Source organism: Uloborus diversus, chromosome 9 (assembly GCF_026930045.1).
Source record: "Uloborus diversus isolate 005 chromosome 9, Udiv.v.3.1, whole genome shotgun sequence".
Taxonomy (NCBI): domain Eukaryota; kingdom Metazoa; phylum Arthropoda; class Arachnida; order Araneae; family Uloboridae; genus Uloborus; species Uloborus diversus.
Genome location: NC_072739.1, coordinates 7,170,442 through 7,196,362, shown reverse-complemented (window position 1 = coordinate 7,196,362; position 25,921 = coordinate 7,170,442). Strand labels below are relative to the sequence as shown.

The 25,921-nt window shown below is 34.0% G+C and overlaps 1 protein-coding gene across 1 annotated transcript in view; it reads left to right on the top strand.

Moving 5' to 3' along the window:
• LOC129229957 (AP-3 complex subunit mu-1-like) overlaps positions 1–8,822 on the top strand; it is a 36,060-nt gene extending 27,238 nt beyond the window's left edge. Inside the window, exons 10-12 of the mRNA XM_054864339.1 lie at positions 4,666–4,716; positions 6,636–6,704; positions 8,609–8,822. Coding sequence (XP_054720314.1) covers positions 4,666–4,716; positions 6,636–6,704; positions 8,609–8,674 — 186 coding nt within the window. The 3' untranslated portion in view covers positions 8,675–8,822. The remainder of the gene's footprint in view (positions 1–4,665; positions 4,717–6,635; positions 6,705–8,608) is intronic.
• Positions 8,823–25,921: the final 17,099 nt, after the last annotated feature.

Sequence of the window (25,921 nt, the reverse complement as noted above, 5' to 3'; positions counted from 1 at the left end):
GTATACACCATGACACCCCCCCCCCCCCCCCCGATGGGCACCTTTGATTTTTGCATTGTCTTATAAGTGACTATCTGACTGTAACAGATATCACTAAGTTGAAGAAACTACTTTACTTAAAAGAGACTAAAACAAAAACAATATATTTAGCTGCTCAGCTGCAAACTTGCAGTCAAATTTGCATATAATAAATATAAAACCTCACTGCAATAACGTCCTATACAACAATGAAACCCCGTATAAAGATACTTTTTTTTTTGAGTTCTTAATGAATTTGTATAAAATATATGTAAGTTGCCCGTCAATTTAATGGTTTTAGTTTAAGAACACAATATGCCATTAAATACGAAGTGAATCATCACATATCTGATAAATTTTCTGTGCTACTTGATGAAATTGAAAAAAAGAAAAACTTAACCTTTTAGTGCATGCAAACTTCATGTTGTAGTTTAAATAGCAGGTAGCCGAGTTGCATATAATTAATTTTAAAAATTATTTAAAATATAAATATACAATATGGAACAATTGGCAATTACAAGGAAGATTGAAATACACAGTCCAGTCACATTAATGTGACCATCTGTCAAAAGCCAGAATAACCACCTTTCGCAGAGTGGGCTGCTGCGAGACGTGCAGGAAGAGAGTCACTTAGGTCCCTGAAGGTGTTCTCTGGGATGTTGAGCCATGCCGACTCTGTTGGATGGGAAGGTATGATTGAAACTAACTCTTTCCCAAACAACGTAATATATTTAGCAGAGTGAAATTGGAGTTCGTGAATCAGTATAATTGAAGACGAATAGCTCATTAAACATCAATTAATTTATTAAAAAGATAAAAAACAAAGTATATGGCTTTGACAAAAAGTAAATAAGGATAAGTATATCATTATTGCAAATACCCCGTTGACCTAGACTAATAAATATTATCAATCGACCCGACTATCGTTCATGAGGAACGAAGTCTTCAATGGACAAACGTCATACTACTTCAATTAAACAAAAAAAAAAGGCTAACAGCCTAAGCTTGCTGAACAGACAGCAAGTTGGCTTGCCTGACATGAGACAACGCGTCTAGGCTGTGCAAGAAGTGAGAGAGAGATCAACTGATAACAGCTTTGCTTATATTCAGAATCTCATTAGCATATCTTCACTTCAATGCTACCCGATCGTGATCTTCAGTGGCCAAGCCCGAAGCGTGTGTACGTGACGTCACATGTTCAAGAAGAATCGACGTTAAATTAGTCACGTCATGGGCAACGCCCACTACACGTGCCGTTCTCTATTCCGAGACTAGTTACGTCACGGATTCTAGCGTTCGTTAAGGAACAATGATATGAAAACTGCAAATATGTAAAATGTTATCTAACATGATAAAAAATGATAATAGACCTTCACTTAGATTGACATACTATGTCTATCAGACTCTAATGCCGTGGCCAGCTGCGCTAGATGGTTTCACAGATGCTCGATTGGGTTTAAGTCAGGTGAGTTTGCTGGCCAGGGGAGGACGGTAAACTCATCCTGGTGCTCTTCGAACCACGCACGTACACTGGCAGCTGTATGGCACCTCGCATTGTCCTGCTGGAAGATGCCATCATCCTGAGGAAAAACAATGCGCATGTAGGGACCTAACAAATTTTGTCTGACTCCCGCAAGGAAGGTAAACACCAAGTTTAGCAGATGCCTTCTGTTTCACATTTCTGTAGCTATCAAGTGAATGAAATGTCAGAATTCAAGTTGTATGGCTAAATCATTTTATTTATAACTAGTGGCACCCGCACGGCTTCGCCGGTAATAGAAAAATTAAAGGTCTTTTGGTTCGCTTGTATATTTACAAATAATGTATGGTGAATTTTCTCGCCAATTGGCTTGTACCGACATTACAGTTCCACGTTATGATAATTTCGTATCTCGCCAATAGTTTTGTTCTTAAAATTGGAATAAAAAAAGAACCACATCGAATTTTCGAAAAATCGCTTCGAGGTGCACACCCCCATGCTACATACTAACTTTTTGCCAAATTTGATGAAAATCGGCCGAACGGTTTAGGCGCTATGCGCGTCACAGACATCCTACAGACATCCTACAGACATCCAGACATCCTCCGGACAGAGAGACTTTCTGCTTTATTATTAGTAAATATAATGTATGGTGAATTTTCTCGCCAATTGGCTTGTACCAACGTTACAGTTCCACGTTATGATAATTTCGTATCTCGCCAATAGTTTTTTCTTAAAATTGGAATAAAAAAGAACCACATCGAATTTTCGAAAAATCGCTTCGAGGTGCACACCCCCATGCTACATACTAACTTTGTGCCAAATTTCTTGAAAATCGGCCGAACGGTTTAGGCGCTATGCGCGTCACAGACATCCTACAGACATCCTACAGACATCCAGACATCCTCCGGACAGAGAGACTTTCTGCTTTATTATTAGTAAAGATTATCCAATAATTAACAACTGTAAAACAAACTTTAACATGAGTAAAACGTATAAACAAGTATGAGGAATTTCAACACTCAAAAACATCCTTCATGTTCCAAAAGAACATCCTCCAAAAAGAAACATTTGACACCCTAACTTGAATTATCCTAAAAATGTTTCAAAAATTTTAAGTCCCTAACTCTCATGGCGAAACTCTAAAAGCCATCCCCTAAGTGCAGGAGGTCGCCACAACAGCGAACGATCCTCTCAAAAATACGACTATCGTCAGTCGAAAATGAGAAACGCGAGCAGAAGAAGTGATCTCCTTCTCATTTCCCCCTGCTTATATAATACGGCGCACTCAATGCACGTCACGCCGGATATGCCTTCGTAAGAGCTCAGTCTGGATGCTTCCAGAACATTCGATTTGCCACGGAGCTATCGGGAGATTACATCATCTCCGCTCGTGCTCTGACGTCACATCCTTCTTCCTGACAAAACACCTCGTTCGAAGTCGTTCTGATGTTTACAGGTTGATTCTCCCGTACGCGAATTGAAACAAGCGTCCTTTAAGGGACAAGATTAACTGCCTTTTCATTATTAAAGAAATACAAGTGAGTAAAAACATTTACACTTAGTTTTCACTTAGCTTTCAAAATGAATTGTTGAGAATATTTCTCAAATAGACATTTTTGGCTATCAGTGGACATGGTCCGCAAGGACAGATGCGTACTTGTATTGGTCCATCGTGCCTTCCACAACGATCAGTGAACCCAGAGAATGCCGGGAAAACATTCCCCAGACCATAATGCTCCCGCCTCCAGCTTGGACCGTTCCGTCAATGGTTGCAGGGTGGTTCCTTTCAGAGGTTTCACTCCAACGTCCATCTGTCCGATGGAGCGTAAAACGCGATTCATCTGAAAACGCTGCCACTCAGTGGACGTCCAGCTGCTGTACTGGCGTGCAAATTCTAGCCTTCATCGTCAATGAACAGCAGTCAGCATAGGTGCACGAACCAGGCATCTGCTTTGGAGGCCCAGACGCAGCAATGTTCACTGAATAGTAGTTTGGGAGACACTTTTGGTAGCACCCTTGGTTCATTTTGGTGGTCAGTTGCTCAACGGTAGCCCGTCTATCTGCCCGAACGCAACCGTCTTTCGCCTCTGTCATCTATGGCCCGTGGTGCACCACATTTGCCACGTCGCTGATTTTGGACAGTCCCATTTTGCCATGCACGGTACACTTTTACCACGGCGGCACGCGAACAGTTCACAAACTCGGCCGTTTCGGAAATGTTTCCACCCTTGGCCCGAAAGCCAATGATCATGCCCTGTTGGACGTCGGATAAATCGCTTCGTTTCTGCATTGCGCCAACGATTGAAATGTTTTCCGAAGCCCTCAGACACCCTTTATATACGCTCAACTGCACTGTGCTGCCACTTGCCTTCTGTGATTGGTTATTTAACTCTGACGTGGAAAGTACGTGGTGGTCACATTAATGTGACTGGACTGTGTATTTTGCTGCCTATCTTTAGATTAGTATGGCAGTCAGCCACATTCAGTTCACAATACCAAAGAAGTGGAGAGAACTTTTTTTTCAAGAAATTTAACTGGCCCTAAGTTAAAGTCACTTAGCAGAAAGTTACCAAGCATATAAGTGCTCTTAGCATTTGAGTGAGGCTTAGCATATAAGTGAGGCAAAGCATATAAGTGGAAAGTGGAAGCAATGTTTTTAAAGATGATTTGGCGGAGAAGTTATACGCATCCAGACATCATACATAGAATCTTAATGATACCATTCATGAATTTGGATGTTTGGTGTTAAACTTAAAAGATAAATTTATTGTCAGTGTGCCCTTTTTATCTGTGCCAAACTAAATGACTTGCAAAAAGATGTTTTTTTAAAAATAATACTTTACAATATTAATGAACAATTTTTTTCTGCTTCACAAATTACAGACTTATGTGTGATTTTTTAAGCAAAATATTTTGTCATTACCTTTTAAAATTATTACTTTTTAATGAAATATATGAACTGTTACGTGCAGGACAAAGGGTTGACTTTTTCGTGAAATGGCTCTGCAGCTTCAAATCATGTGTATGCTAATTTCACCGGCAGTGTGGACTTTACAGCATTAAATTTTAACCGATATGTAAAAATTTTTCTTTAATATTGAAGGTAGCTAGGCTCTTCAAAGTTACTTTGTTTCAAAACAAAATTAAAAACTCTTTCCTTTCAGATTGCCCTTCAAAGTGGATCTTCAGTTCCTGAGTGTAATCCTACCATTAATGTGAGTTCTATGTTTCAAAACTACTTTAATGTGAATGATTTTAAAATTTTACAATTCAAACTTTTGATTTTTTTAAAATCCTTTTATCACAAACTAGAGGTGCGACATCGATGGCAAAACATCGATGTCAGAAATTAAAACATCAATGGTATTGATATATCGACCAAAAAACATCGATGTTTCAAAACATCGATCTTTTTATCAATGTATAACATACATTTTTGAATATACTACATTAATTTAAGCACTACAAAAGAATACTTATCCGACGAATATATTGAAAATACTGAACCTCAAATCATGAATATAATTTCATAAAAATAATTTCGCAACATCTTGGTATTATAGTACGGCAAAAATTGATAATAAGACAAGCATCAATTAATACAACTCGTTATAGTAATAAGGAAATATTTTCAAACTTAATGAAACTAAAAGTAAAATTACATCAAAAAAGAATCTAACTAGTAAGAAAAATGTATCATAGTACTTTCCGTCAGTTTGATGATGAGAAAAAGTTGTGCTAATTATTTTAAAAATGCAAAATTAATTCTAACAATTATTTTTAAGAGCAAGAAATATGTGTTGTACTGTTAGTTAATAATTAAACACAAATTGTAAGTAATAGAGGGACGACTTGTTGGGGGAAGTCGATAAGTAATCCTGAATATTGGTGTTGACAGTTTGGAGAAAAAGAAGTTTGTTTACTTTGTCCCCCAGAAACGCATTTCTCCTTTCGCAGACTATCTCAGCACTCAGAGAAACATCTCGCTCGGATGGAACAGAAGTTGCCATCACTATCAAATACTTTAGAGCAACTTTTATCAGCTCTCTCTTACCAGGTATAATTTTCACCATAGTAACGTATAGGATATCCCTTTAGTTTAAGAACTGGGGCCTTGAAATAGACTGCAAGTTCTGGCACCAGACTACCAGTGTCAGGTTCTTCCAATAGCTTTGACCTTTTCCTCACTCTCTAGTTAATCTTTTACTGTCGTGTAGTGATCTTCCCAAAAATCATCCTCTGCACAGAAAAATTAATCTTATAAAATGGGTGCAAAAAAAAATGATTTTTTTTTTTGGCAACTCCATAAGTAAACTTAATTACCTAGCGAGAAAATTTGGAGCAAATTTTATGATAATTTTTATTAAAATGCAAAAACATCAACATCGAAAAAACATCGAAACCAAAACATCGATGGTCCAAAAACATCGAAAGAAAAACATCGATGTTTCCAAAACATCGACATCGATGTCGCACCCCTATCACAAACCATCTCCACTCTGTGCATTATAAAGTTTACTGTGAAATGCATGAAATTTAAATTGAAATTTGCAATTTTTTAATGTTTAAAAAACTAGGCGCTTTTCATTTTTCATCATATTTTCAAAACATTGATAGTTTTGAATCGCAATCATTAAGTGATACGCCAGGCCTACTGCCCAATTTCCAAAGTACACTCCAGGGTTTCCCATACCTACCAATAAATATCGTTTAACTGGTTTGAATGAGGCTCTGAAAACAGCTCCTTTTGTTTTTAATCTGGAACAGGAGCCAAGGAACCCTTGATCCAGCACCCCGATATGTTTCTTTGGAATGGAAACTTGGAGAACTTTGACCACTACATACTTAATGTTCCCCAGTTACCATTAGCAAACACGGAATATCTTTGATTAAGTCATAATAAACGCAATGACAGCATTTTTAGAGATACAGTATGTTCAAATTAAAAGTTGTTAAATTAAGATTTTCACCACCTAATTATGAGAACAATAGATAAAATACATAGTAAACTTAATACTCTTTTTGAAACTAAATCTACTGAGAAAATATCATTTTGATAGTCTATATTTTATAAAATGATTACTAATTCTTTTATGTTTCTTGTCATTTAATGAGCATTCATTTTCTTTAACAGATCTCATTCATTATAAATCAACTTGCAGTATCTGGTTTGAAAGTCAACCGGTTAGATATGTATGGTGAGGTAAGCAAAATACTCTATTGTTTCCTATTTTAAATCTACTGTTCTGATGCCTGAATAAGATATTGATTCAGTCGCTACTTTTTAATAGTACTTATGCTTTTTTCAACATTTTAAACCAAGTAAATACTAAACCCTTAACAATTTCTCTTAATGTCATAATGATTATAAACATTGTTATAATGATTATAGCACAAGAAATAAGTCTGTAAAAGGACTTATAATGTTTATGGCATGTTTTGATACATTTATTTATATTTCTTTTCATGGAAGGAAGCGCTGGTCCCGTCTTCACTATTCAAAATGTCAATTAATTAAGAAAATCATAGTCGTAAGATTTTTTAAAAAATGTAATAAAGTTAAAGCAGAAGCTAAAAATATTTAAAGAAAAAAACAATTTGAAAATCTAAGAACTTAAAATGTTTACATGATTCTCAAAATAAAAAAAAAATTAAAAAAATAAAAATAAAAAGGTTTAACCGCAGTATTGATAGTAAACATTTTAAAAAGGAAGAAAATGAAATGTAAGAATTGTGTTTCTGAGCGTGAATGGGCAATTTTTTATAACAGTCTATATGATAGTGCATTTTTGTGAATGCAGCCTTTTTGTTTGGTTTTGTTTGCATATATTTTTTTATTATTGCTTTAGCATTGAATTGATATCTTTTCTTCCTGAATTTTAATTGTAAAAATGGTGTTTATAAAAGAAACTTTCATATTTTTTGAGTTACTTCAAAAATATGTTCAATACGGAGAAAGCGTATTTTTAAAAAGTAATAGAAAATCAAGCCAAAATTTTCCAATTTTCTGGATCCTGAATAAAAGGTTCTGTACTGTGTATTTTAATTTTTCATTTCCCTGAACAGTGTTTTATAAACTGTACGCCGAGATACTCACTTAACTTTCCAAGTGTTTTTTTGAAAGTGTATCAAGTGTCATAAAACAAGGCAAAAATCCATATTTTGTGTTTAGTTGCAGAAAATTTTTGGTTTGTGTATGAAATAATGGGAGTTTAAAAAATATATATGTGAGGCTTTTTAATTTTAGAGTTGCAAAACATGCTTGGGCAAGAACTTAAATATAATGGTCGATCAAATGGTGTTTATTGATTATTTTAAATAAAATAATAAGTAGATAATAAGTAAAATATAGTAGTAATAAACTAAAAGTACCTCAAATAAAAAATGGAAATTCCATGCCTTTTTAGTTTCTTTTGGACAACCACTTTAAACAGCTGCTAATCATTTAATAATTGATTTAATTAGTTGATTTTTTATGGTTGACTCTTTACGTTCTGCTTATTATAGTCTGTGAAATAATTTTTCGTTTTGGAATTGACAACACTGACATATAAGGATTGAGAGATAGAAAGAGGCTCATTTTTCCAACCATGAATTTTCATCAGAAAAACAAGTTTTTTTTCCTGATTTTTTAAAAAATATATAATCTTTAATTAATCGTTTCAAACGCTTATATTATGTTTTATAATTGTTTGTAGAACATTTTATAATGAAGTTTGTTTGGTATTTTATCGTTTTGTATATGAAATATTGATTTCAAAAATATAAGTTTGGAATATTGGACGTGCCATAACTCTTTTAATTTTTCTCCTACAAACTCAAAATTTTGTCTATAGGATACCCTTTACCATAGTACACTGTGTACCAAATATCAACATTTTTGGTCAAATATTTCATAATTCCGACTGAAGGGGTTAATGTGCAGGATGAAAATGATTTGCTTCAAATCACACACAGGTGTCTGAAATTAGATTGCAATGTTTACAAGTTCAGGAACTGGAGAAATCGAGAACATTACAAGTTTGACTGCATGTAATGAAATGTGTCAAAAACCAAAACTAAATGATGTAACTGTCATAATGATATTTTTATGTATTTGTTTTCCAGAAATATAAACCTTTTAAAGGAGTGAAATATGTGACAAAAGCTGGAAGATTTCAAGTTCGAATTTAAATTATATTTGAGGACTTCCCAAGAAATTATGTATTGAGACTAAAAAGAAATCTATGCAATTTTGTATATAAACCATATTCAAGATCATTATGTACATTTACTTTTCTGTACACAAAAAATTATTAAATTTATTTTTATACTACAAAAATTTATTGGATTATTTCATTCACTTTCAAGAACATGTTCTGTGAAGAAAAAACTTAGCATAGAGTTTACCAGATGATTTTGTGTAACATGATGTAAGGAGAACATTTTTTATAGTAGTAAATATTTGAATATGTAACTAAGTAAAAATTACTTTTCTATTATAATATATTTTTATTTCACATTTTAGTAATATGGTTTCAGAATACATCTAAAAATGCAGCATAACAAACAGTCAACTCCGTTTAAAAAATTTCCAATGGTTCTAGCCTATATTGTTCCTTTAAGTAGGAATTTGATTATACAGAGATAACAAGACCGTTTTTATATTACTACATGAATAAAAAATAGAACCGACTTCAAAAGTGCTCTAAATAGTGAAAAATAATTTTATTCTTTAAACACCATCGATAATATTTTTAAACATAATTTTTGAAGTTGGCACAAAAACAAAAAGTAAAATCCGATGTAACCATACGCTTCGTTCATATTTTTTTTCAGAAAACATCCAAAGTTAGGAACGAAACATTTATATCGTTACTAAAATATGCTGTTATCAATGCATAATATATAAAAGTGGAGAAGAAACTGGGCCTGTTTAAATTTATAGTTGTAGCTGAGTTATGGTTGTGAATGATTTTGTCTATCTTTTTTGCGCCAACTTCAAAAATTATGTTGAAAAATATTATCGATGGTGTTTAAAGAATAAAATTATTTTTCACTTTTTAGAGCACTTTTGAAGTCGGTTCTATTTTTTTTTTCAAAATTTATTTCTTTCTTTTTAGTGTAAATATTTTTTTCATAAAAATGCTCCATACTAAAAAAAAATTATAAACATGCCTTAAAACGTTTAAGCAATTGTCGCTAAAAAATTACCCTTGTTCCTCTGTGGAATTCATTAGTGTGTTAATTTAATTATAACCATTTAAATATTACGTTTCCCCTAACTAATGTACATTTCACAGCATACAAGTTGCTTGTGATGCAACCCTGTATCTCCTTACTTAGTCCAGATCATCTGTTATTGGCATAGTTGATAACGATAAAAACACTAAACTATAGTTGAGGCAAACTTAACCTGGTAGCATTGTGAACGCCTAAGCAGATCTTAATCACAGCATTATCTCGCTTCGAGGTTAGGTTTACCCCGACTATAAAGCAATAACACTGAAGAAACTTGATGCTTGCTTCAGAGAAGCCTTCATTCAAAATTATCATTACAATTACTATTAATGCTACTGTTATATGGCACCAAACTAATATAACAATGAGTTTCATATTGTCGCGTAGATGAAGATAGCGAAGACAATGTGAAAGCCAAATGAAGCGAATGCTCGTTAGTCTCAACTCGAGATCTTTATTCAGAACCACGAATGAACGTTACATCTCCTTATATACAACTTGAGAAAGTGCTGGAACTTTCCAGACTTGGAAAGATACAGAAATTAATAGAAGATTCGAGAAAATACGGGAAACAGTAGAAACGAAATTTTAGTAAAATTCACTTTGTCCTAGTCAGGATTTGAACGCGGGTGGCTCGTGTGGGAGGCGAGAATTCTACAATCACTAAAAAGGAATTCTACAATTCTACAATCGAGAATTCGAGAATTCTACAATCACTACAATTACTATTAATGTTACTGTTGTATGGCACCAAAACTTTATAACAATGGTTTTTATATTTAATCATTTAATAGGGAAATTACATGAAATTTACTGTTTTTTGCCCATAACTTTTTTTCTATAGAACAAATATGGTCAAACAAAGTAATGGGACCTAAGTTGAGCCATCCCCTATCCATTAAAAAAAATCATCAAAATCGGTTCACTGGGTGAGACGCTGTGAGTAGAAAAAAAACATACATACGGTATGAACTGATAACCGCCTCCTTTTTGAAGTCGGTTAAAAATGATAAGTAACAGTATCAGTTTTATTTAAATGTTTAACATACTTTTAAAAAAATAAGTAGAAAATATGAAAATAGTAAAGAAAAAGACTAACACATACTAGAATTAATGTAGGGTTATTCCACATCAATTCAACATGTTGGGCATAGGCACCCATATAGGGGGGTAAGTGGGGGCTCAAGCCCCCCTTAGAAAATTAAATTTATTTGTTTTTAGTACTTTTTTCTTTGCAAAAATGAAAAAAATATTTCATCTCCAGCCATTAATGAATAAGTTATTAAAAATGTCAAATTTTAATAACTCTAATCTGTACTGAAATCTGTTTCTATGGGGAAAATATCGTGCTAAACCATGGGGAAAATATCTGAGTCCCCCCCCCTTACATTTTTGCATATTTGCGCCCATGATGTTGTGTAAATATGCTCCCAATGGTCTTTACTTGGACCCCCTTTACCATTTCAGATTTTCTTGAAATTTGGCAAAAATGTATTGTATAAAAAATTTGAAAAAATAAGACACTCTTTTGATTTAGTCTTTTCTTTCGATTTAGTCTTTTCAAATGCATTTGCATTTTTTAAGCACCTCAAAAAAAAACTTTACATTAGTTCCCACAGAGAATTTTAAAGCACATATAAATCCTTAACTAAAAGGTGAATTTAGCATCATTATTATTTTTCCTATGAAACATGGTTGCTATGTCTCAAGAAGAATAAGGACTCTACATGAAACAGAAAGTTGTTGCTGTTGATCATATTCGAGAACGGTTGCTAGATGGAGTCAATATAGTTGAACTAGATGAGTCATGTTATGAGAAAGAAAAATGGGACCTATGGGCTAGGTGCCATTTTCTACTGAATAACTGAATAAAAAAAATAGTAAATGATAACTTTTAAAACACATGCTTTAAAAAATATTTAAAGGGCCCTAATTTTTGCCCTGATAATTTCTTATTCTTGTATCCTGATTTTTTTTTAGATCCACTACAAAGTCTGCCATAGGTTGGGCATCACTGATTTGATACAACAGAATGCAATCATACCCTAATAACTAGAGAAGCTTTTGCTATAATTGCGGGTGTTAAATTTCACAACTACTTCTACAGTTAAAATTTCAAGATAACCGATCATAAACCACTTTTAAGATTTTTTTTTTCATATACAAAATGAAAGCACCCAAACATAATTTCTTGGATAATGTTCAGAGGGACTGAACTGTTAAACCAGAGTGGCGACAGATCAGGGAAATCAGGGAAAAGTCAGGGAACTTTATTGCTCAGGGAAATATCAGGGAATTTCGAAAAAATAACAAAAAGTTCAGGGAAAATTGGTTAAATGAAGAAAAACAAAAACTTTTTTTTTTGCTTTGCAAAATTAAGTACCTTAATTTCCTACGCGTCTCCCGCCACTTATCTGTTGAGAAAAGATTAAAATTAATGAGGTGTGATTATACACTGCCGCATATTTGTGAATCTTTTTTTCTCAACGTCAAAGTATTGAATCTTAACTTATTAAACACAGAATGAACTTCCTATGATTATTTCTGTGTCTTTAAAGTTGTTTATTTTACGTAGCTCGAATTTACCTTTCACGAGTTCCATGCTACGTAAAATAAACAACACTACAGACAAAGAGGAAGCCGTCATTAAAGGCTTAGCTCCCTTGCCTTAACTCATTGTCTTGAAATTAATAATTAGCATACTGTAATCACAATTTCAAGAAAAAATCTTTGTTTTTTAAATTAGTACAGATTAAAGCTTAAAAATTATTACTTCTTTGCGTTTTTAGTTTAATTGCTAAAATTGGATCTTTGTGTTTTGCCATCGTATTATTCGCTGTCGCCTCAGGTATTATAAGAAGTTTTTTTTTTTTTTTCAGATTTAAAAATTTTTTTATTTTAAAACGAAGTTACATATACATATATATTTTGAAACTAGCTGATTGTTTTTTACATTTCAACGTTGTTTGGTACAAAAGTAATATAAGATTTTTTTCCCCCGACAAACAAAGAAATCATTTGAAATTGAGTTACCTTGTGTACATAAATAAGTTTTTTCTTTGTTGTTGTTATTATTCTTGCAGCAGTAATTATACTGCTGGAAAATTTAGTTCAAAATTATTTCTATGATATAAACTTTATAGTTTTATCATGATTAGATATTTCTTTAAGAATGTTTGCAATAATTTCTTTAAATTCTTATTTTAAATGGTTACTGGAAGTAAAGTATTTGTTTTAGATTCCCTATAATATTTCCCAGTAGATAATTTAATGTACTATTTTTACTAATAAAACTAGCATTGTTTCAAAAAATACTTTTAATTAACAGCTTAAAACATTTTAAACACTGCATTTTATTTATTATGCAATGTTTTCAAGTAAGGCAAAGCAAGGAAACCATTATCATTGGTAACGTAAATCAGGGAAAATTGGTGAACCTAATCAGGGAAAAGTCAGGGAACTTTTTTTGACAGTTTCTGTCGCCACCCTGTAAACATTCATGGAAATGAATTGGTATATAAACCTGGTGCTTCAATCAAGAACGCAGATACTGTCAGCAAAATACCTCCGACGCAAACTGAACTTCAAAGAGCTCAACCAACTAATACTTCTTGTTCCTTGAAGACTTACTTGGATCTCATCCCTCAGCATCTGACACCTCGATTTACCTTCCTAAAGATATGTTTTATCACTCGTCCTTTTTTTTCTGACGAAGGCAAACGAGTACTCACCAAACATGAAACCATTTCTCCGACGTCAATACAAACTTTCCATTCAAAGGGATGTCTTCTTTGGAGAAATCAATTTGTTATTCTCTGCAGAGCTAAAGTAATTACATCTTACTTGTCTAAAGCCCTAAATCCTCATATAAATAATAGCTGATGATCGAGTAACGCGCGTGTTTCAACAATGAAACTCTCCCACGGCCAGAGCCTGATTACCGCAGGGGCATGCGGGGCACAGGCCCCTCCTCTTAGATTTCGGAAGGGGCCATAATCCCCTTAATTTATCATGCTAATTAAAAATAAATAATGATTTCACTCAGATTCTAGAATACAATGATATAATGGATAGTTTTGCAAATGGCCAAAACAAGGAAAAAATCTATTTGCTGATAAAAATTCCATTTCAAAATGTGATCTCTTTGTAAATCAGAAAAGTACTCCAAATTTAGTCTGTATTTATTATTAAAAGTTATATCATAGATAATTTTGGTATTTACGGTTCACTGCAACGGGCAAAGTTTAACCCCATTTTATATATTTATCGTATACTACTATATCTCTTCTACTTTTTAAATGTATGTATTATATTGTGGTACCACCAAATTTAGTATGGTTGTGTAAAAACGCAAGTATTGAAATATTTTATTGGTTCAACATATAAAAAAAGCGGGAATGGGGGGGGTGGAGGGCACAAAATAAATTTCGAGCCCAATGTCTTCAAAAATCTTAGTCGGGCCCTAAGCGAGTCCTGAAATAGAAAAGTGCCCCATGTTCAATGTCAGGATGATCGGGCTCTGCCCACGGCATGATAATTTGATAATATGTTTTGGTAATGTTTAACACTCGACGTTAAATCCCGGTTATCACAAATTTGCCATTTCAACTGCACTTGCGCGCGGACTTAACTGATTTCAAAAATCTTGCTAAAATTAGTTACAAACATTTCAAGTTTGGAAATAAATATGAGATAGCAACAGATAAAAATTAGAATCACAAAGTTTTCTCTGATTTAGTTTTTAGGCCTCGGTAAAGATTGAATTTTGCGTCCTAATTATTAATGGATTCGGTGTCTGATTTGTCTGTCCCTTTTCAGGACCAAATTTTTAACCTCAGAAGAGCGTACTAGAACTGCAGCATCACTTCTAATACAAAACCGAACCCTCAACCAAAATAAAAATGTATAATACTAAGTTGTTTACACCTAACGTAAAATATCCGCAAAAGACGGATTTCTGTACTAAAATGAAAATTATTTTTGAAGTACACAACGTGTTTTACATTTATGTTAAATAAATATTTCCAAACTAATAAATATTGAAGTGTCATTTTTCTCTTAAGATTATCAGTTATTCATATCCGTAGTTTCATATAATATATCACGAAATCGCTGTGAAAATATTCTAATCGCATTCATTAATTTGGTAGTACTCTCGCTCCGCCTAAATATAAACAAATAACACGAAATCTTAAAACAGAAAGCCCAAAAAGCTAAGTCTGTGCGCAAGCGCAGTTGAAATGGCAAATTTGTGATAACCGGGATTTAACGTCTAGTATGTTTAACACGCAGGGAAAGTTTATTGTGACAAAAGGCTGAACTCGATCCGGCAACTTGACAGTTTTACTGGTAAGACTGTCATTTCAGGGTAATGAAGAAACGAAAAATGGTCAACAATGAACGCTATGTACAGACCCGGATTGCCCAATAGGCCACCCTAGGGGCGCAAGCCGAAAAGGACGCACATCACAGTGAAAAAAAAAAATAATAATAAAATAAACAGCTTGTTGAAAAAAAAAAAAAAAAATTAGCGTGCTAGTATATATACGAAGAAGCTATGTTCAACTAGAATAGATTGCAACCAGCTCGTCAAGCAGAAAAAAAAAGCAATTGGAGGCTAGGGAAAGAGCGTAAGGATTGAGTCGAGTTCCTTTTCTGGTCAAAGCAGTCGATTTTCAATGTCGTTGACTTGATCAATAATTTCTTTAAAATATTGCTTTTACCCAGGGGTGGACTGGATCTTCCAAGAGGGCGTCAACCTTGACTCCCAAAAGGTGCAATAGTTCGAGGGCGCAAAAAAAAAAAAAAAAAAAAAAAAAGATGTAAAATGATGTAAGTTATCGGGTTTTGCTTTCAACATACTATTTTTATTCCAAATTTCACCACGAAGATCACAACAAAGTGGATAAAAAACATGGGATGCCCCGAAATATGTTTTAAATAGAAGAAAAATTAAAATATATATAGAGAGAATGATTCAGAACATTGTAATGTAGAGACACCAGCACTTCTTCATTTTTAAAGCAAAAAAAATGAATGGAAAACAAAAATGCATCAAGAAATTCAAGAGCCTGGATATTTAAACTGAAATAAAAAGAAAAAAATTACACAAGATGTCAATGCTAAATATTACCTCAGTCCAAAACGTCAAAAGTTTTTTTATTCGGGGGCTAAAAGTGTGTTTTTCAAATAGACAAAATTTTGAAATTCCATTATGGAAAAACCAAAACAGTTAAATATTTTTGGAAAAGAAAATTGGGTCAGGATGTTTTACACAATATTTTTAAAAATAAAAAAAAGATTATGGAAAAGGCAAAATAGGGGGAGGGAGGAGTTTTCTAAGTTTATCCCCATCTTTTTACGTCACAAAAGGTAGCCTAAAACTTTATTTTTATAACTTTAATAAAAAAACTTCAGAGGATATTCCATTCCACTATCATCTTCAAAGATTATCTAACCTTGTTTTTTTATGAAACATCAGTTTCAAAAAGTTTCCGAGTGAGACTCAGCGAACCACATTCCTTCCCACAACGTCATCAAAGACAACTGCGCGCATTTAGGTCTTAAATATTCAAAATTTCTTCTCCTAAACACTAACTCTCCCCTTATCACACCATCGAAGAAAGCAAAAAATTTCGTTCACAAGACCTCAACTCTAAACATTTGTGCAGGAACGTCCTCAACACCCCTCCCCCCGTCCCGCTCCCAACATTTTGAAGATGGTCTAAAGTTTCAAACGTTTTCCGGAGGAAATTGCCCAAACCGTGTCTCAGCATTAAAGGTCCTACAAATGCATATTTAGAGTTTTCATTTCGAATTGTTTTTAAGGGAAAAATCTCTAAAACGCCCCACCTTCACATCGTATCAGATAGTCTAAAATTTTATGTTTAGGACCTTAAATTCAAAAACTTTCCTGGAGAGTGACCCTGATTTCAGTCCTCTTCCTACCTTATGAAACTCGTATAAGATTTTGTGTTTAGAACCTCAATTTTAAAATTATTTCCAGAGAGATCCCCCTAGAAGCCCTTCTTCAACATTATTAAAATCGTCCAAAATTTTGTTTTTACGACTTCAATTTCGAAACAAATACGGAAGAGAGCTACCGAACCCTATTCCTTCTCGTAATGTCATCAGAAATGGTTTCCAATTGCGTATTTAAGTTTTCAATTTCGAAACCTGGGGAAGAACAGTTAAACCCCATCTATGTCCGGACATCATAAAAGATGTCCTACAATTTTTTGGTTTTCAGTTTCGAATGGTTTCCTCAATAGAATCTCAATCGCCCTGCATAAAAAAAAGGACCGTTAAAAATTGCTTGTAGGGCCTCATTTTCAAATAATAATAATAATAATAATAAAAAAATCAGGAGGTCTCTCCCGATTCCCACCGCTCCCCAGCATCATTTAGTCAAAGATCGTCGAAAATTTTGATTTTTGGGGCCCGGGGAAATTTTCGAAATTATTGTTTTTTGGTGATGTTTGAGAGAAGAGAGATTCGGGTGCCGTCTCCGGAATTTTTTCGTAATCGAAGTTTCAAAAACACAATTGTTGGCCATGTTTGGGAACAAACAGTTTTTTGAAGTTGAAGATCCAAAAAAAGTTGAATTTGTATAGATGACTCTCGATGGTGCAGCGAAAAGGAATTTCGAGACTTCTTTCCCAAACTTTTTTCGAAAGTTTAGGTATAAACGCGAAGTTTTAGACGCTCTTTGGTTAGAAAGAAAGGTTCAGGGCTCTTAGAAATATTTTCACAGTTGAAGCTCTGAAGACGAAAGTCAAGACGATCTCTGATAGTGGGGAGTGGCCGTTTTTCCAATTTTACGGTGATGGCCCTCTCCTGGTAGTTTTTCGACATTGAAATTGTAAATATGCAATTGTAGGCTATCGTTGCTGACGTTAGGGGAAGAAATGGTATTTAGATACTCTCCCTTGCTTTCAAAATAAAAGTTTCAAAAACACAATTTTAGGCGACCTCTTATGAAGTCCTGAAGGGATAAGGCTTGAGGATGTCTTTTGGGTTTTCAAAACCATTTGACTGCTATGGTTTTATGCACAGAAATTTTCAATTTCCAGCCGGATATTTATTTGAAATACGTCTGCGACTTCAGTAAAAGCACTTTTAACATTTTGGACTAGTGTAATGTACTTAACACCAGTGACGTCGCCATTGAGGACGGGACAATAAGGCGGCACCCGTATGTAGGGTGAAACCCCAAAGTGAAATGTAAAATTTCAAGTTTTTGAAAAATATGAAGCCAAAGTGCATTCTTAAGACTACAAATTTGAAAATTTTCTGGGGGGAAAACTCTCGGACCATCCCTCCAACTTTTCCTACTCCTCATCATGGAGTGAGTACTATACTCAGGATTAGGTTCATGTTCAGGATTAGGTACTCATGCTAGGTACGCCATTGTTAACACTTATACATTTGGTCTATTTTTTCACTTTATTATAAATATCATGCCTTCTGAATACCTTAATAAAATTTTGTTTTACTTTTTTTTTTCGAACATTCAAGTAAATTACAGCTTTTGGTGTGGGAAGACCCCATTTCATTACAATATTTTAAATCTTACTCGCAATATTTCAGCTTTTTTTCCTATTTAAAACATGCTTCGGTCGCCCAGGTGAGGTAATTCAGTAAGACAGAATCTCTATGCTCCTAAATTATATTTTAAGATTGCATTTAGAAAAAAAAAAAAAGAAATACTTTTTTTTAAAAACTTTTATTGTATTTGCTCGCTTATCATCTACTTGTTCATTTTTAAACCTGTCTTCTAGACTTGACATAGTTTTCCTTTTTTTGAAAAAAATTACATTGAATATCTACCCTTTGCTTCCCCCCCCCCCCCCCGCCTCTCCGTGAAAATTCGAAATGACGGACCTGCTGCTAGGTAGTTTAGGCTCCTTATAATTAGCAACGCTTATTCTTTGCTTCTAAGCTTACTTTGCAGCCAGTTGCTTTCCTTTTGTGTAAGCAAAGTTCATTTTGACTTAATTATGTAATAATTTAGCATTTCACAACTGTATTTCACAGAATAAATTATGTGTTATGTTACTGTGCATTATCGTTCTTTTTTGGAACTAAAACAGTAATAAGTTCCCCCCAATAATGGATTTCATTTTAACTTATTCAAATTTTTATGAGGGTCCAACTCTCAATTATTGAGGGGGTCCGGACCCCTCTGACCCTCCCCCGGCCACGACGCCCATGGCTATACCTACTGTAGTTTAAGGTTCATCCACTGGAGTTAAGGTAAAAATTTCAAATATCAAACTATCACCAAATAGGCAATGGTTTCATTAAAATGTAGAAGCAATTTTCACCCGTCATACCTGGACGGGCGACTTCCTAGTCGTAGAATAAAGTACGATGCTTCCGCCATCTTGGAGTTAAACGATGCTTTTTTGTCTTCTGTTCTTCTGTGTTGAAGTAGCATGTTTTAGTTCTTAATTGTGATTTCCTATTGACTGTATGTTAATCCACAATCAAGAAACAAAACACGCTGCTTCAACATAGAAGACATAGGAGAAAAAAGCATTGTTTAGCAGCCCCAAGATGGCGGACTTGTCGCTACTTTATCCTAGGGCTTTATAATACCCACCTATAGTGGCAAATTTACCATGCTGCAATTGGGAGGGACCCCTATTCAGGGGCGAATGCAGACTACCGTTATAGGGGGCATGCTGAAGAAGGACATTCTCCCCCCCCCCCCCTCCCACTAAAAACGAAACTACGGTGTTGGGTTTCTCCAGGGAAATCTGGGGAAGAACAGTTAAACTCCATCTATGTCCGGACGTCATAAAAGATGGCCTACAATCTTTTAGTTTTCAGTTTCGGTAAAAGTGTAAAATTTTACAGTAGAATTAACGAGAATTAAAAAACGCAAAACGCGCGCATGAGGATATCGAACTCGGGACTTTCGTATTAGCAGTCGGCTGTGCTGACCACAGTACAAGTTGATAGACCCTAGGAGAGGGGAAATAGATTGTTGTTTGCATTGTATGTCAAGTGGTGTATCAATAATTGGCGCTGCAATCGTTTACTTTTTTCTGTACGCTTAACAATAATTTTTTTCTGCACTGTAAACACTCCATTTTACAGTAATATTTTGCCATAAAAGTTTCCCGAATTTTTAGCAATGTATAAGTTCGATGTGTATGTGTGTATCCGCGTCTGTCTGTGGCACCTTAGCTCTTAAGTGGATGAACCGATTTTTTCCCCTTTCGAAAGGTGACATGATCTATTATTAGCTAGATATCGTCTTTAAATGACTTTAATTACCGAAGTTATTAATTGAAAATGCCGAAAATTAACGTGTTTTCTCGATTTTAGTAGTTTAAAATATGTTTTTCGCAATCACGAGTTTCCATAGGACCCTATTCGGTTTCTACAAACATCTCCTGTCCCCCTGAATCGACTTTATTTATACCCGACCCTCTCGATTTTACACAACTCTCTTTGGACAAAAACAGCATCCAGCACACGACAAAAACTTCCTCAAGCATGTCCCTCCTTCTGGACGATGACGTCCATCAGTGGCGTAGCTAGACCCGACTTTCGGGGGGGGGGGGTTACTTCTTTTATATATATATATATATATATATATAATATATATACATATATATATATATATATTTAATATATATATATATATATATATATATATATATATATATATATATATATATATATATATATATATATATATATATATATATATGTATGTATAATCGCTTGGAATTTTTTCCTTTTCTTCTTTTTTTTTCTTTCTCTTCTCTCTTCTTTTTCTCTTTTTTTGAGACTAACTTTTCGGGGGGGGGGTTGTCCCCAAACCCCCCCCCCCCCTTAGCTACGCCCCTGACGTCCATGTCGTCTGGTGCAGGAGCCTCGACCATCTCCCTCCTCTTGAGTGGTGGTGTGTGTCTTGAGCATGGATATCACCGCCCTGGAGGGGCAGATTCTGGTGGACAGTGCAGCTGGTGGAGGTCCAGGATCAGAGGAGCAGCACCTGCAGGAGCTAGTGAACGGTGGTGCTCGCAAAGGTTCGTGTCCAGAAAACATACTAACATCAACTTTGGTCGAATGAGGTAAGTAAGCAATTTGTTGACTGCTTAAAAAAACCAGAGACAACCAAATCGCTATTAGCCTGTGTTACATTCCTCAAACCCGTAGTTTCTTACCATGGCCCAACTAGATGGCTCTGACGCTTAACCGGCCTTGACATTTTATGACTTTTCTGTGTTAAATCGATGCAACTATGATCTGCTCATGCATCCACCAAATCAATGTCAACGTTTCAAAGTTGTTTATTTTTGACTGGACATGGCTCATTTTGACCGCAAGAGGAGATGAACGGAACCCCTGTATCCACTAATCAATGGCAACGTAATGGAAATAGGGGTTCCTTGCTCCATTTCATCCCTCTTTGTTGCCATGAGTTTCAGCGATTGTCACGCTGAAACACATTGTGTTAAATTTAGTGGGGCCATGCTCTTACAAATATCCGATTGCTGTTATAATTACTATTTGATTGGCAACGTTAATGAATTCAATTGTTTTTTTTTCCTGTGTGAAAGTTGAATTCGGAAACTTATCGTTTCAAAATGACAGCTACGGAAATCTTTCTATTATCTTTTATTTTTCTTATGGTACCTTTTACGATATTATTCTTGTTTATTCTCAGCTTTTTCGTAAAGTTAGTCACCCATTTGTATCCACTTCTGTATGACTGGTGGAACGGAACAACAACTGCTGATTATCCTTCAACGTGTGCAGATACAAGCGATAATCTGGATGACGTAATCATAACAGTTTTTGCCGTACCAATAAGAATGCAGAAGTATGGAAACCTGGAGGAACCATTTTGCCCGAATTGTAACATCAAATGCCTAGTACACTACTTGTGTTGGGCTGTTGACTCAGGACTCGAACAGCTGCCATTCCAAGGACTTAAGGTTCCATCCCGTGACTGTTCATCATCATCGTCATGGAAACAGCATCAGAGTTCGAAGGGACAATTTTCGGGAAAACGATTATAGAAATCTAATGTGGACCTCACATTACTTTCTTTTACGTGTCTATTAAATAATATTTTTTTCAATAACTCGAAAGAATTGGTGTGTGAATTCATTCATCCTCGTTAGAAGCAATACTTCCTGAAGGAATAACTTTTTAGACCTTTTTCCTACACAAAAGTTGGTGAACATTGAGAATCTGGTATTTTTCCGTGGTACGTCACTTGGCTCATTTAAAATCTTGGCGATCATTTTTCATTTTGTTCATTGTGTCATGTTTTGTCAAAGTTACATTAAAACTATTTGCTTGGCGATATCATGCGTTCGTTATTTTGCCGTTTCAATGGATTTCAAACAAAGCAAGCCTTTGAACAAGAATAAAAGCTCCATTAAAATGAGAAAAAAATTCACCAAATAAGAAGTGCAAAAAAAAAAAAAAAAAAAAAAATGTAAATTAAGCCGCCAAGTAACGAACAAGCCATTAAACATCGTAAAAAGTTCGATTCCAACAATCCACCCACTAAATTTAAAAACAAAAAGCAAAATGGGAAACCGCTCAATATATATATATACATGTTACCTCATTAAAGTGCTAAGTCAGAAAAAGAGGAGTAAACGTGGCGAAGACGGAAACGTTATTTTTACAAAATCAAAATTTACTCTCTGCAACTGCAATACTTATTGTACAATCAACACTCACCAAGCAATTTGTGAGTGTTTATTCGAAGTATGAGCTTTTGAATTATTTTTATTCAGAATTTATGACTTCCTAAAATCCGGAAAAAAAATTCCCCACTGCACTTTGTCAAAAGTTGATACACAAAAATTAATGAACTCAAAATCCCAAAAATACCAGAACGTACTAATAACCAAAAGTACTTTAATTTCCTAAAATTTCACACTTCCAGTATGATAAAAGTTTCTGCAACCTTAGCCTAAACATGACAATGCGCTACGACAGACAGTATTTTAAGCTTATTTTTTCTTCCTTATCTGAACGTACACAATCGAAAACAAAGCCTATTTTGATAGGAAAAAATCTGTTCTTTCTAATGGTACTAACGAAAAAATGCAAGGAGACAAACTTGAGCAATAGCACATTGAAAAAAGGTATTTTACATTCGAAGGATTTATGGCTACTTTGACAATATCTTTCACAAAATCAATAATTACGCTCTCCAAATGTAATACATTAAGAACAAGTATTTTGACTATAAAATCACGAAGTACGAGCTTTTGAATTTTTTTATTCAGAATTTATGATCTCCTAAAATCCAGGGGAAAATATCCTCACCACGCTTTGTCAAGAGATTACATACAAGCTGCACGAAAGCTAATGAGCTCAAACTCATAAAATTACTAGAACATGTGAACAGCCTTAAGTAGGAAAATGTGGGGCAAAGTGAAGTAGTTAAGATGACTTTTTCAAAAGGAACCAATTAGAAATTTGTTTTGAAAGTTACATTACATAAAGAAAGAACTATGTAGTTTTTGATAAAACTTCCATTGAAACATTATTTTTTATTTTGGGTGGTAAATTTGTAAAAAAAAGAGGGGAGGGGGGGTTCACTTTTTTTTAATGGGGTAGATTAAAAAATGAAATCATTTTCTAAGGAAATGTTTCCTATTTGATTATTAAAAATATTTCTGATCAAGTGAATAAGTACTGTTTGATCATCGATTGCTTGGAAAGGCTAATGTCCGTTTTATATGCGGAAATGGATACATCTATTAGTTTATAGGGATGTTAGTTGGTTTGTTTCAGATGTGCACTTTTGCCTTTTTATTATTTACCCTTAGTTTTGTAAAAATGAAAATATTCTCACAGCAACATTTTTTAAATCTAAAGTATATTCGATCTATACTATCACGGCAAAAACTAATTGATTTGTTTATTTACAACAAAGTTTTGAGCTTACCATTTTGCTTTTACGTTCCTGAACGAAATGAAAATATTTTCTTTTCTTTTTGATGTTTCCATGGAAACTATTTTTGTTTCCCCTTATTTTATTTTAGAGAATGCAACAAATGAATAAGGCACTAGTGACATAACGCGTGCATCAAAATCCCATCGTTATTTTTCCTTCTCCCCTGCTAAATTATTCATTCAGATGGAATCGTCTTTACTTGGCAGATTGCCAAATTACATACAATCCATGGTCAAACAGTTTACAGAAGAAAGAAAGAATGAATGAGTAGATAATGAAACAGTAAATGAATGAATAATAATATTCGGGAACAAATAAATACATGACGAAAATTGTGATTGAATAAGAAAATAAGTGAATGAATGAATAGAGAGAGAGAAGTGAATTATATTAACTGTATAAATTTGAATGAGTTAATTAAAATTATATTTTATAAATTTCAAAAAACTTCTTAGCAAGTTACCGTTTTTTTACATGAATGTTACCTTTATAAAACATTCTGTAATAGAGTTTCTAAAAATAAATGATCTAACGAATCCTGATCAAACTATCTTAAGTACTCAGTGATTAATATTTAATTATTTAGGAAATTTTAAGTCTTTAAACATTTTTTTTTCGCATGAATGTTACTTTGTTTCCTAAATAATGGGTAAAGTTCGCGATAAAAACATATTAAATTAAACATTAAATGTTTGCATTAAAATTACTATGTATGGCTAAAAAATGTAAAAATTTTAAAGAAAAAGTTCAATTTTAGCTATAGTAACACTCATGAGAGCTATACTCGTGAAATAATTTATAGTCACCTCATCCGTACTTTAGCGTTATATTTATATCTTAAACTCTTGATTTGAGATTCAAAAAACTTTTTGGGAATACATGAGGCAATTATTGAAAAAAAAACTTAAATACCAGTCAAGAAACAGCTATTTCGGGTTGTGGAAATTCAACCCTAGCACATTTTGTTTATTCAAACGATGAGGGCAGATCAGCCTAAGTTTAGGATCTTAGAATCTTGACAGTACCATTTTCAAAAGCCTGCAGTCAATTTGAAAATTTATTACCTTATAATACGTCCTAAATATTCACTTTTGCGAACATTATATAGTATTATATTTACTCAAACACATCTATTTGTTGATCTAACTTATAGAAAATATGATCTCCTTTAATTTTTAATGTTAGCTGGAGAAAAATTGGATTCCAAACCAAATTGTAATTGATTAAAATCATTTCTCACAAGTTTAAATAAAGTTATCTTCTCGATAAGTATTTAGAAAAACTACTTTAATTTTTCCGTTTTCAAGATATGAGGACTGGTATACCAAGCCACGTGTGCATTAGATTCCCTTTTGCACCATGGGCGGATTTATGGGGGGTCAGAGGGGGGCAATGCCCCCCAGTTTTGGGAGGACTTTATGTAGTAACAACACATCTTCCAAAAATTTAAAAAAAAAAAAAAATCATGATTTTTTTCTTTTTTGAATAGGAAATTAAAGTTTATTTTTTCTTTTAAACTTAAAATAGCCGTTTCTTACAAAGTTTGAACAATACTGTACAAGTGTATAATCTACTACTCAATTTCGGAGGCTGGAAAGTGCAAATTATTGATAGGTTCTAAAATCCCTGAAAAGAATTGGCGCAGTATAGCCTACAAGGGCTCTTGAACCAAAAACCCAATCTAACCAACCAAACCTTGAAAATAATTAGACTCCTAAGCAAAGTGTGCTTCAATTTTATTTCTTATCAAGTGTATAAATTAAGAATTGTTCAAATGGGTAGTATGTTACTCTCTTGATATCTATTCTCTAAATCTGTGCACCATTTCTTTTAAAGTATTAACTTGCATCACAAAGCACTTTTAAAGCGTAAAACTTTAAAAAAAAATTATTTGCCTATTATTTCCAATTAACCCTTATAAGACTTCAAAATGCAGAATTTTATATCCATTTTAGATAATTTCCTCCGGGGGAGTAACCCCCGGGTCCCCTAAAACTGGAGATATTCTATATCCCACTTAAAAGGGAGCACTGCGTCACTCTCTTAATAGCAGCCCCCTCTCTTTTAAAGTCAATTTAGAAAGGACAGCATGATTACACACAGTAATGAAAACGACACATAAAAAAGTAAACAATGGCCTTACACATCACAGAAAAATGTTGCTCTAAAAAAAAAAATCCTACCCCCCCCCCCCCCAGGAACTCAGTCCTAAATCCGCCTGTGTTTTGCACCCCACTTTCAAACTGAATTTAACT